The sequence below is a fragment of the Leopardus geoffroyi genome, chromosome B4 (genome assembly GCF_018350155.1).
Source record: "Leopardus geoffroyi isolate Oge1 chromosome B4, O.geoffroyi_Oge1_pat1.0, whole genome shotgun sequence".
Taxonomy (NCBI): Eukaryota; Metazoa; Chordata; class Mammalia; order Carnivora; family Felidae; genus Leopardus; species Leopardus geoffroyi.
The window spans coordinates 105,026,882-105,041,033 of NC_059341.1; the positions used below are offsets into that span (position 1 = coordinate 105,026,882).

The following is a 14,152-nucleotide window of genomic DNA, read 5'->3' on the forward strand; positions in this document are numbered from 1 at the left end:
TCATGAATCGTGAGGTCTTGACCTGAGCTGAAGTTGGGTGCGTAACTGACTGAGCCACCCAGGTGCCCCAAGAATTTAGAAAACTCAAAGAATACACAACTCTATGGAAAAATCAGCTATCAGTGTGAATGTAATAACCATGGCATTAATATTATTCTCAACTATAATTTTTAAACCACCTAATTCATAGATAATATGGAGATGATTTTATCTTCCTAACAGCTTACATGAACATTTACTAGTAGGTGGATAACCTACTTTTTAAAAAAAGATATTAAGAAAAGTCAGCTGCAGAAGCAAGCCTCATGGGCCTGTGGCGGTTTCCTGATAATGTGGGGAGCTCCTTTGCGTAAGGAGCCTAAAATTGAGTTGGTAGTGGTGGTTTCCATATGTTGCTATCCAAATTCCTTTGGTCAATGTTCCTAAGCAACCCTTCTGGTCCTCTCCTTCAGGATCTGGAGCCAGTCCTGCCACATGCACAGAGCAGATACATTTTCTTCCATTTTTTTCCAAAAGAAATAGAAGTCCTTAAATGAATAGTCCTTCATTTCCCGATTTTCCCTCATCACCACCTGGAGATGACCATATGCATGAATCCTTAACTTCTAGCTTTTACTTTTACAACAGGTGTTCGCCTTCTCTCAAAGTTTTAATCATTATCTGTGCTCTAGTTTTTATGCCTTTTCTGCTTTAGGGAACTTGATCACTTTTCTGTCCTGGATTTTCAAGATGATAGCAGAAGTAAATCCCACAACTACAGCTAAAACAATGAAGCAGGCCTACAAGTAAGCTTGTACAGATGAGACGTGGAGGGAAGAGGAAAAAGGAATGATTTAAAGAAAATAAAAATAAGAATGATAAATTATCTGCTTGAACACTGACCATAACTGAATTGAAATTATGCAATTTTACTACTCTGCTGGAGCGGCTGCGAAGATACACCACCGTTTTAAAAACAAGCAAGGAAATAAATGTATCAAGTAATTAATAAAATCCTGGAAAAACAAAAAGCTGTACAACAAAAGGAAATGCTATCATAGGAAATTACTACTTGGATCAGTTGTGGAAATGATCTACACAGCCCCATAATAATGGTGACACTAAATGTGATTTGGGGGTAATTGTAGTGGAAGGATGGGTGGGAGAGAAAAGTAGAGAATAAAAAAGCTAAAATCCTCTGGGTGCCTGAGTGACTCACTGGATTAAGCATCAGACTCTTGATTTTGGCTCAGGTCATGATCTCAAGGTTTGTGAGTTTGAGCCCCGCATTGGGCTCTGTGCTGACAGCGTGGAGCCTTCTGAGATTCTCCCTCTTTCTCTGCCCCTCCCCCACTTGCACACTCTCTGTCTCTCTCAAAATAAATAAGTAAACTTAAAAGAACTAAAATCCTCATATAATAGCAAGGCACCGATTTAAATAAGAGAGAAAATAGCACAACTAACAGCGAAAGGATTGAAATTAAGAATCTCAGGCAAGTGAGATGGAAAGTAGGTGGGCACTCTGTGTGTGTATGTGTGTGTGTGTGCGCGCGCGCATGTATTTAGATGTGTACCCTCTTGACATTATTTGTCTTTGAAAAATTATGTATTGTTAAACTGTATACTGTTAATTTCATTTTCAGATAGAACTCTGGGAATATTGTGTCAATTTTGTAACCAAAAAAGAGAATTCTGAATCTAGCCTACATATATAACTTCTTATAAAATTATAATAGCGATAAACTCAGTTAAAGACATATACATGTTTCTTGACAACACGACCATTGGAGTAACACTTACTAGCTCCAAATCCCAGTTTTTGCTACTTATTAACTCAGTTATCATGGGTGAATGCTGATTACCTTTTCTATAACTCATCCTCTTTTCTTTTCTTTTTTGGTTTCTCTGCTTGCTTATCTATTTTGTTTTCTGTTTTAGGTTGGGATACTAGTATCTACCATATAACATTGTTGCGATACAGTATTTTAAGTGCCTTGTGTAGTCTTATGCATAATACACACTCCATAAATAATAGCTTTTTGATTATTACTTACTATTGTGCCTATAATTAGCTGATCTGACTCTATGGCATACATTGCATGCAGGAGTCACTGTACAGACTTTGGTACTGCATTTTTGATTCAGTGATTCATGTGGGAGATTCAATTTTTAACTGCAAGCTGTGTTGCCAAAAATAAATTTTGAATTTACAAGTTGGAGAAATATCTTTTCCCTGTGTGTCACTTAGAAATTCTAAAATGGGAAGCTTTTTCTAGTCTCTAAAAACTGTTCCCTAAAGAAAGAGGAAAACAGGGGCGCCTGGGTGGCGCAGTCGGTTAAGCGTCCGACTTCAGCCAGGTCACGATCTCGCGGTCCGTGAGTTCGAGCCCCGCGTCAGGCTCTGGGCTGATGGCTCAGAGCCTGGAGCCTGTTTCCGATTCTGTGTCTCCCTCTCTCTCTACCCCTCCCCCGTTCATGCTCTGTCTCTCTCTGTCCCAAAAATGGGTAAACGTTGAAAAAAAAAAAAAAAAAAAAAGAAAGAGGAAAACAGTATAAAGATTCAATTATCTCTTGACCTATGGTTTGTTTACAAAATAGACTTTATTATAGCAAATAAATATAACTCTATAGTATCTCAGACATAGTAAACTAAAAAATAAAACTCCATGTTTCAGATAATGGAAAAGACAAAACTGATATGTATTCATTTAATTACTTAGGAATTTTTGAAGAACTCTTAATAGGAAGTTAGAAAGATAAGCTGGTTTTATTCACAAAACAATATAGAATTTAAATTCTAATTCTTTGTTGGGGTGGCTCAGTCGGTTGAGCATCCGACTATGGCTCAGGTCATGATCTTATGGTACATGAGTTCAAGCCCTGCATCAGGCTCTGTGCTGACAGCTCAGAGACTGGAGCCTGCTTCAGATTCTGTGTCTCCCTCTCTCTGTGCCCCTCCCCCACTCACACTCTGTCCCTCTCTCTCTCAAAAATAAATAAACATTTAAAGAAAAATTCTAATTCTTTGCACATCAAAATTTGAATATTTGCATATTTTGCATAATATTTAATAAAGTATTATTCAATACTCCATTAGTAGCTTTTTTTAAAGTTTATTTATTTATTTATTTGAGAGAGAGAGAGAGACAAAGTGCAAGTGACAGAGAGGCAGAGAGAGGGAGACAGAAACCCAAGCAGGCTCTGCACTGTCAGTGCAGAACCAGTTAGGGGTTCAAACTCATGAACCATGAGATCATGACCTGAGCCGAAACCAAGAGTTATACATGTAACTGATTGAGTCACCTAGGCACTCCCCCAATTAGTAGCTTTCTTAATTATAAAGTGGAGAGCTAAGCATGTTATAAGATTGTCTATGTTTTTAATATGTGTACTGTTCTTTGCTTTACTCCAGCCCCCAACTACATATAGGTCACAGTCAATTTAAGGAGCAACTAAGACAAAACTTCAAAGAAAGTAAATTTTAGAAAGACAAATACCATACGATATCACTCATATGTGGAATTTAAGAAACAAAATAGATGAACATATGGAAGGGAGGAAAAAAAGAGAGGGAAACAAACCATAGGAGACTCTTATTGACAGAGAAAAAAAATGAGGGAAGATGGAGGGAGGTGAGTGGGAGATGGGCCAGATGGGTGATGGGTATTGAGGAGGGCACTTGTTATGATGAGCACTAGGTGTTGTATGTAAGTGATGAATTACTGAAGTCTACTCCCAAAACCAATATTGCATTATATGTTAACTAATGATAATCTAAATAAAAATTTGAAAAAGAAAAAAAAATCATAAAAAATAAAGTATATCTCTTCTAGTCATCAAAAAAGTAAATTTTAAATAGATTTACTTATTGATGAGGAATAATGACAAAAATATATTCAAAAGCATTAATGAAACATACTTACATAATTCATTTTAGATATACTAGACAGTCCTCACACATAAAGCAAAATGCATTGAAGCTTTTAATTATATGGTTTTTCCTACTCTCCCCTTTTTTCCTTAATCAACAAATATGTAGTGCTAATACAATACATAAATCATACTGTGCTAGCAATGTTACACATTGGGTAGCAAGAAGAATCACTTTTTTTAAAGTTTACTTATTTATGTTGACAGAGCACATGGTGGGAGGGGCAAAGAGAGAGAGAGAAAGACAGAATCCCAAGCAGGCTCCACACTCAACACAGAGCCCTAGGTGGGGCTCCATCCCACAACCACAAGATCACAACCTAAGCTGATATTGAGAGTCAAGAGTCGGAAGCTTAACCGACCGAGCCACCCAGGTGCCCCCACTGTTTTTTTCCTCTTATAAATACTTGCAATCTAGTAGACCTTGTGTGTCCACAGACCACAGTCTGGATTATAAAAGCGGAAGCTGGAGTTTTGAGTGTAAGTGATACCTTTTTAAAGTCCATGGTTTTCTTCTTATTGGAAACAGAGAGCACAAGATTATTTCAGTGGTGGTTACAGTGCAGCTGCATTTTTTATGCCAGTGCTATCACTGGTAAATGATTCTGTTTTGTTGATTTTAGAAGTTGCTCATAGTGGAAGAAGCACAGGTTTTGGAGCTGGGCTGATCCTGTGTCTTCCTGGTGCTGAGGGTTTGGAAGGAGTACAATGCTCGGTGAGCAGTGCATATGCCTTTGACAAGTCACTTTACCTCAATTGAGAAAAATGGGCATAATGATGAGTACCTTCTGGATAGGACAGATGTAAGAAATTAGACAAATTAAATATAATACACCTGTAATAGTTTTCATGGTTGGTCTTTAAGAATTTCCTAGAAGTAAACCAGGGCCTCTGGCAATCGGACCTTTTTGGAAACATTTTATTTGGCCTTTCATGGTGTCCTTAACACACACGCGTGCACACACACACAGCACACATGATGTATACAGAAAGTCAGGCAGTGTATAGGTTTCTTGCCCAGGTCTCATTAATTTCTAGCGCTTCCTATGTTATACCTTTACTGCCGAATGTGTCATACATTTATATTGCCTGACTGGCTCTTGAAGCATCTGTATTTGCAACCTCCCTTTAGAGGTGAATGATGAGAGATATTCTTCACGAATCTCTTCTAAAATATAACTACATAAAATTTTAGAGATGATAATAGTTATATTTAAAATTTTTTAAATGTTTTTATTTATTTTGAGAGAGAGAGAGAGAGACAGTGAACAGGGGAGGGGCAAAGAGAGAGAGAGAGAGGGAGACAAAGAATCTGAAGCAGGCTCCAGGCTCTGAGCAGTCAGCTCACGGGGCTCAAACTCACGAGCTATGAGATCATAACCTGAGCCAAAGTCAGACACTCGACCAACTGAGCCATCCAGATGCCCCAAGAATAGTTCTATGTTATTTTACTTTTTAAAAAAATTTTAACGTTTATTTATTTTTGAAAGAGAGAGAAAGAGAGAGTAAGTGGGGGGGGGGGCAGAGAGAGAGAGGGAGACAGAGAATCCAAAGCAGACTCCAGGCTCTGAGCTGTCAGCTGAGAGTCCGACACGGCTTGAACCCATGAACGGCAAGATCGTGACCTGAGCTGAAGTTGGATGCTTAACCGACTGAGCTACCCAGGTGCCCCAAGAATAGTTATATTTTATTTTATTTTTTTTTTAATTTTTTTTTTCAACGTTTATTTATTTTTGGGACAGAGAGAGACAGAGCATGAACAGGGGAGGGTCAGAGAGAGAGAGGGAGACACAGAATCGGAAACAGGCTCCAGGCTCTGAGCCATCATGAGCCATCAGCCCAGAGCCTGACGCGGGGCTCAAACTCACGGACCGTGAGATCGTGACCTGGCTGAAGTCGGACGCTTAACCGACTGCGCCACCCAGGCACCCCAAGAATAGTTATATTTTAAAAGAATTCCACATGAAAGCAGAATACCTTACCTATTCGAAGAGATTTCCTCATTAAAAAAAAAAAAAAAAAAAAAAAAAAAAAAAAAAAAACAAACACCTGGCATCAGATGATTGATATTTTCCATCTGAATTAGCTTTTTGTCACCTGCACCTGAAGACGATTAGAATTAAGGAATTATTTTTACATAGTCAATAAGAAAGGGGGAGCTGGAGATACTGGGCTCTACCTGTGACACTGCATTAAATAAACATGAAGAGAGGAAGCAAGAGAGGAGTGCTAAATGAAAGGAAAATTGCTAAATCTCTGGGACTAAGAGAATGAAGAAACCAGGATAAGCAAGGCCTCAACAAATAGCTTTACAGCCAGAAATTGTAGTGTTTCTTAACAGTGATATAGAAGAGTGGCAAACCTTCAGCTAAGGAGTGAAAATGACAGACGTGTCTTTGAACGATCAATTCATATAAAGAAGTAGAGAGCACAGTATCATCATTTGCATGGTAGCAGAGCAACCTGCCACTTCACGGATCATCTACATTTTTTCTGAGATAGTAGGTATTGTTCTAACCCACATTCTAATCTCATCCATGCCTTTTGACATTTACATCAAACACCTATAAATATCCATTCTTTCAACAAAGTTTTCTTGAATGCCTATTATAAGCTCAATAGTTGTGTTGGTGATTAGAATAGAGAAGTGAACAAAACACAACAAAACAAAACTCCCAGCCATTATGAATCTTTATGTATAGGGGAGAGGGAGGTATATGACAAACAGGTAAATCGGTAAAGTGTATATTGTGTCAGATGGTGGTAAATACTGTGAGATAAAACAAAGAAAATGAAAGAAGAGGAAGAGTGTACATGTGCAAATAACAAGGTTAGGGAACACTTCACTGAGAAGAAAACATTTGAGCAAAAGGAAGAGGGAAAAGAAAACCCAACAGAATAGGTCTGGCTAGTTTAAGAGGCCATCCATCTTAACTGAACAGAGTGGACTAAAATGAAACAGCAAGAGATGAGTTCCCAGAAGTCAGAAAGGTGGTAGTGGAGATTGTACATGGCTCGTAGTCCACTGTAAGGACTTGGATTTTCCTGTAAGTAGGACAGGTAGCCATTGAAGCAGAATGGTAACTTGAGCTGACTTAACATTGTAACAGGTCACTCAGGTTGCTATGTTGAGTATAGACTGAAGCCAGTAAAACGCAGAGGAAGGAAGACTAGTCACAAGAGTACTGTAATAATTCAGAGAGAGATGGTGGTTGTGTGGAATAAGGAAGAGCCATAAAGATTGTGAGAAGAGGTCACATTATTGATAAGTTTTGAAGTTGGAAATAATGAGTTTATGGCTGAATCATATGCAGTGTGTGAGCGAAACAGGTACCAAGGACAGCTCCAAGGCTTCTGTTCTGAACAATAACGGCATTGAGGACAGGTGGGCTGTGTAAGAAGACAAGAAACTCTGGTTCCTTGGGGGTGGGAGAATAACAGGAAAACACTCTTGAATATGTTAATTTTGAGAATATGTTAATTTTACAGGCAACTGGGAAACAAGACACAGGATAAGCCGGAGATATAAACTGGGAGTCATAAGGCAGTAGGTGTTTTTTGGAGCCATGAGACTGCATGAACTTAGCAGGGAAGTGAAAGTAGATTGAGAAGGGAAGGCACTACAAGTCTAGGGAGACAGTGAGCAAATAAAGGAGCCCGAGATAAAGGCGGGAAGTAAAGACGGATGAAAATCAGAAGCCTATAGGGTGCTATGACCCAACTGACGACATACTTCAGGGAGTAATGATTGGATCCAGTGCTGCGTTCAACAACACAGAGGTCACCAATCTGTTCTCATCAAAGAAGGGGATGTTGGAGGCAAAAGTAAGTAAAATGGGCTCAACAGGGAATGGGAAAAAAATAATTGAATACATGGAGTGGAGTCAACTCCAATAACAATTAGTTAATTATACACAAAAATGTAAATAAGATAAAATATGTAATTTAAACAAATATGTAAAAATGACAAAAGGTGAAAGGTCATCAAATAAATTTTTTAACAATTATGAATAATTTTCTTTTTAATTGAATAGAGTGAGAAAGTGAAAGGTTCTAAACATTTCACCTTAGTTGGTAAGATGATTAGGCAGTGTTACAAAAAAAATCTCGTATTTTTTGCAGTAACTTTCAAGTACTCTATTAAACAGATGAAGTGATGTTACATCTAAGAAGAACTGAATACATGGAGAAAAAAAGGTGCACACATTCCCAAATATATATTCACACTCACAGACACAACACCAAAATAAGAGGGGGAAAATTTAAAGTAATGATTTTGAGTATTCCCATTTGCTAAGAGTGTAGCAATTTCATTATTCACACCCACATCTAAAGCTATTTAAAATTAGCAGCTTAAATTTTTTAAAAATTCATTAAAAACTATAGAAAGTTTTTACTCTACTCAAGACTTGATATGAAATTCCGTACATATTTAAAGTGTCGATAAGTAAATAAACTATTTTTGTCTTAGTGGACATGTTTCATAACTAATATCATGCATCCCAAATTTTGGCTTTCTGAATAGATGTAAAGATTATATGCCATTAGGGGAGATTTGCAAAAAGCATCTCAGAAGCAGCATTCAGAAAGCAAAGACTGAAACCGTTATGAATCACTTACCTCCCTAATGTCCCTTTGATATTTAGTGTTCATTTCTTCTGTTTTAATGAGATCCTTTCTTGCTGTCTCTGCTTCCTGTTCCACCTCTCCCACTCGGGAAGAGAGTGCTGCTAAACGTTCCTTCATTTGAGCCATTTCATAGTTTTGCTTTTCAAGCAATTCTTGTAGTTCAACTATTTGGCTAGTTTCATCAGTTGAGTCTATAGAACCGTTGGACAAACGCTGCAGGAAAAGAACAAGAAATGGCACTTAGGATTCTCTTCATCTTTAATTTAAAATCCATGAACTTAAAGAAATGAAACTGATGGAGCTTTCACACTGAGAAATAAGAACCCTAACTAGTTTTGAAAAAAAACTAAGTTTTTGAGAAAAGTCTTAATGGACATTAAAATATAAAGGTAGATCAGTAATTTTCAAACAGGTGAACAGATGCATTTGAACAGATGCAACTTAGCATGAAACACTCGTGTATCCCAAACATTTAACAAACGGCAGTTATTTTGTCAATTATATCCAAAGCTTACTGTAAACAATATTTATATAAGCAGCATATTATTAAATGATAAGAAGGAGCACAGAAACTGTGTAATATTTTTTATTTATTTATTTATTTATTTATTTATTTATTTATTTATTTTTGAGAGGGATATCATGCAAGCGGGGGGGGGGGCACAGAGGGGAAGAGCAAATTTTTTTAAAGTTTTTTATTTTGAGAGACAGAGAGCAAGGGAGGGGCAGAGAGAGAGGGAGAGAAGGTGAGAAAGGAAGAGAGAGAATCCCAAGTAGGCCCTGTGTTTTCAGCGCAGAGCCTGACATGGGGCTCGATATCATGAAATGTGAGATTATGATCCAAGCCAAACTCAGGAGCTGGATGCTCCTGACTGAGCCACTCAGGCATCCTGGGAGAGAAAGAATCTTTTTTTTTTTTCAATATATGAAATTTATTGTCAAATTGGAGAAAGAATCTTAAGCAAGCTCTCTTCCCAGCACAGAGCCCAACATGGGGTTCGATCTCAGGACCATGAGATCATGACCTGAGTCGAAATCAAGAGTCGGATGCTTAACTAACTGAGCCACTGAGGCGCTCCATATTTTCTATTTTTATTCAACATCCTGGTGCATTTGCAAGTTTCATTTTCAATGACTCTCAGAGAAAGAACTTACACACATTTTTCTTTTAACAAAGGTTATTCCTGGCGTGAATGTGACCTAGCTAGAATAAAGGTATAGCATAAAAAAAGCCTAGATTTCTATATTGTTAAGAACATAAAAGTCATGAATGCACACAACCCACAGGAAGGAGGCTTAAAAGGATTAAATACTTTGAGACTGATTTCTCCCCTTGCTGCTTAGAAACCAGGGTGACCCATGTCTTCAGAAGCGTGTCCTACAGCCTAACTGTACTGGAGAAGTTCTGTGGTGGAGACAGGGCCACAACTGGAGAAATAGCACTAAAAGAAAAAGGGCACAGCCAGGCTGAAATAAGAAAATGATGATGCACTTTGCCTTAACATAAATGCAAATAACAGATGCCCAAATTAAAAGGGCAAATTAAATTTGCCCAAGTTAAAACCCAAATTAAAAAAGATAAACATGAAAAAAGAATGAGAAAATGAGAAAAAGCAAAGAAAGTACCGTTAATTTTAGTACAGTGCTTGTTTGGAAAACACGAATCTGTGTTAATACAATAGACACATGAAGAAACTATTTGAATGTTACATAAATATTGCGTTTTCCTTTTTTCAATATACTGAAGTCGAGCTGACCTACAATGTTCCATCAGTTTTAGGTGCACAGCATAATGATCCGGCGGTTCTATATGTTATGCTGTGCTCTAAATTTTGTGTTTTCTTATGCGCGACTTCATTCCTGAGAATCACTGGTTAAACACAGAATCCCATACCCAGCTGAACTGAGCTGTGTAGGAACACACAAAATGAACTCGTGCACGCTCCTCAGACATCTAACATCGCCTCAGTGTATCTCAGGCTTTGAGTCACACCACCCCCATCGTGTTACAATTTTCTGTCTGATTTCAGATACCCCACTTTCTATCACTTCACAGTAATGCACAAACCCCCAAACCCATCTGACATCCATTTCTGCCAGCAAAATTCAGGTCTTCTTCAAGTCCAAGAGTCATATTTACAGTATTTATGCAATTCTTGACTATTTAACGTGTAAAACGGTGCTACAATTTTCATTGGTTTTCTATCTCTTTGTTTTATGCCATTGATAAAGTTGTGACACAAACCCCTCTTCTTCCACAAGCCCTGTGTTTTGCGTTGTGCAGTTTTGCAGAGCTCAGAACTTTGAGGGATGCAAATGACACATTAGAGCAGCACTGACTGTAGGAGAAAAGAGGGAGAACAGAAAGCACCACAAAGGCAGTGAGAAAGAGAAAATAGAGAGCAAACAGGGAGCACAGACCAATGGCAAGGGGTGTTTACTAAGCCCAGGAACTAACACATGAAGAAGCAGCCTGGAAAATCTAAATTAAAAGAGCAGAAAAGATGGAGTTAATCTTAAAATGGTATCTAAAGATGCCAGATCCACAGACCTAATACCTTGAAGGTATTACTGAACTCTTAAATTGCAGATACTGAACATCTGATAATCTAGTAAAAGAAGGAAGAGATTTTACAAATATGTAGGAATGTCAGAGATGCTGCTGAGATCCAGCAACTCTATTTCCCCGACTGCTGAGATGGCTGCTTGCTGAGGGATCAGAGTCCCTCAGGGTCTTTCCAAAGATCCCTGAGGCATGCAATGCCACACACAATGAAGAGGTACTGGGAAGCTAATGAAAAACCAACTTTCTAGACAGTTTTTATGGATACAAAATGCAAACACATTGATGGTGACCCTTATACAGGACACAACTATGTGTACATGAAGCTGAGATAGGCCAGTTATAATCATTAGGCAACAACTGAGAACTGGTTTAGGGAAGAAGGCTAGAGCCAATTGCCAGTCAGTTATGCCCAAATTTGGTATAACTGAGGTATGATATTACAGGGTTTTTTTCATAATAGGAAATATCTTTGAACTCTGTATACTACTTACAGGTAACTAAGCGATCTTAAGCTTTAATAGAACTTCTACTTCCTCACATTGAGGACTTTCTTTAGTCAACTAAAAAAAAAGGCAATTTTTTAGAAGCTACACAAATCACTAGAAAACAAATTTTTGCTTTGAAAAATGTTTTATGTAAGTGGAGAAAATACACTTAAGTTTCTGGAACCCTAAAGAACTTGGGAGAACTGAGACTCACGTAATCACTCAGAGCTGATTTGAATTAAAATGCAGAACTTTTCTTTTCAAGTTTATTTATTTTGAGAGAGAGAGGGGGAGAATTAGAGCATGCATGGGGGAAGGGTAGAGACAGAGGAGAGAGAGACTCCCAATTAGGCTCTGTGCTGTCAGCGCAGAGCCTGACTCTGGACTTGATCCCATGATCTGTGAGATCATGACCTGAGCCAAAATCAAGAGTCAGATGCTCAACAGACTGAGCCACCCAGGCACCCCTAAAATGCAGAACTTTTAATTCCTAGTTAAGTTCATCCACCCTTTACCATATTGCCTTTACTCAGAATATAAAGATCAACAGATACAAATTATGCATGGTATATGGTATAGACAAGTAGCAAGAATGTAGTGTGTATTCATACACACACACATATGCATTCAGTAAATATTTGTTAAGTCAACGGAATCATGTTAATTTTCTAATTAGAAAAATGATTAGTCCAATTCTGTGCACCTGAAGTCCATTAAAATCTTGTTTAAAAATTGCATATTTTGAACGGGCTCAAGGTAAGAAAATTTTAATTAAGTATAAACAGTAATCAGGCAACTTAAAAAAACACTTAAAATGCTAACCTTTTTAATTCCTTTAGTAACAGATGTATAACATAAGGTCTTTACACTACTTTGAAATTTGGGACTATCCATGGAAAATTTCTGAACTCTCAATTTTTTTCTGAAGTGTTTTTAAATCTTTTATTTTTTTTAAAAACAAATTTAATGTTTTATTTATTTTTGAGAGAGAGAGAGAGACAGAGTATGAGTGGGGGAGGGGCAGAGAGAGGGAAACAGAGTCCAAAGCAGGCTCCAGGCTCTGAGCTGTCAGCACAGAGCCTGACGCAGGGCTCGAACTCACGAACCGTGAGATCATGACCTGAGCCAAAGTCGGACACTTAACCGACTGAGCCAGCCAGGTGCCCCTTAAATCTTTTATTTTTTAAAAAATGTGTAACATTTCATGTATTCAAATCACCTTAAATATATTTTATGGTGAGGTTAATATATTTTCTCATAATTCCATAGTAAAAGTTCATTTAAAAACTGTGATTTATATCTTAGAAAAAGAATACATAACTTTTGTTTGAAATCATTTAACAGTGATTTGTAGATTTATCTTTAAAATAAATTGTGGCACTTTAACTGAAATGACCTATTATTGAATTAAAAGAAAATCCAGTGGTTCTTTTAAACAGCTTTATTGAGATAGAATTTATAACCATAAAATTTGCCCATTTACAGAATAAATGTCAATGGTGTCTAATATACTTAAAGAGTTGTACTATCAACATAATCTAATTTGAGAACATTTCGTCACCCCAAATAGAAACCTCTTGCCCATTAACAATCATTTGCAGCTGACCCCCACCTCCAGCCCTAGGCACGATTTATCTACTGCTGCCACTGTAAATCTGCCTATTTGGTACTTTTCACATAAACTGAATCAGAATAGATAGTCTTTTGTGACTGGCTTTATTCGCTGAACAAAATGTGTTTGAGTTTCATTCATGTTGTAGTATCAGATTTTTTTTTGATTGCTGAATAGTATTCCATCATGTGGATATACTACATGTTATTTATATATTCATGTGGTAATAGACATTTAGATTGTTTTCACCTTTGGGCTAATGTAAATAATGCTGTTGTAAACATCTGTGTACAAGTCTTTGTGTGGACATGTGTTTTATATTCTTGTGGATAGATTCCTAGGAGTAGAATAGCTGAATCACATGGAAATTCTACATTAACATTTTGAAGTACTATTTCCCCAAATGGCTGCACCACTTTACATTCCCACTGGCAACCATGTGACTTCCAATTTATCACATTCTCACCAAACCTTGTCATTGCCTTTTTATTACAGCTGCTCTAGTGTGTATGAAGTGGTATCTCCTTGTGATTTTGATTTGCATTTTGATTTGCATTTGATTTGATTTGATTTGATTTTGATTTTGATTTGCACTTCCTAATGGCTAATGATATGGAGCCTCTTTTCACGTCTTTATTGTCAGTTATGTATCTTCTCTGTCTATTCAAATTCTTTACTCATTTACTAATTGAGTTATTTGTCTTTTTATTAATGAGTTACAATAATTATTTATATATAGATGTGTGTGTGTGTGTGTACACACACACACACACACACACACACATATAATTCCTTTATCAGTTATATGATTTCCAAATAGTTCTTCTCAGTCTATAGATTATCTTTTCACTTTGACAGTGCCGTTTGAAATGCAAGTGTTTTTAATTTTAATGAAGTCCAATTTATCATTTTCCCCTTTATACCTTGCACTTTGGTGTTGTATCAAAAAAT

The 14,152-nt window shown here is 37.3% G+C and overlaps 1 protein-coding gene across 21 annotated transcripts in view; it reads right to left on the minus strand.

Moving 5' to 3' along the window:
• Positions 1 to 14,152, minus strand: part of PPFIA2 (PTPRF interacting protein alpha 2) — a 477,637-nt gene that overhangs the window by 114,635 nt on the left and 348,850 nt on the right. For all 21 annotated transcript variants that reach the window (XM_045464340.1, XM_045464362.1, XM_045464361.1 and 18 more), the window contains one exon: positions 8,530 to 8,751. In XM_045464340.1, the coding sequence (XP_045320296.1) occupies positions 8,530 to 8,751 (222 nt within the window). The remainder of the gene's footprint in view (positions 1 to 8,529; positions 8,752 to 14,152) is intronic.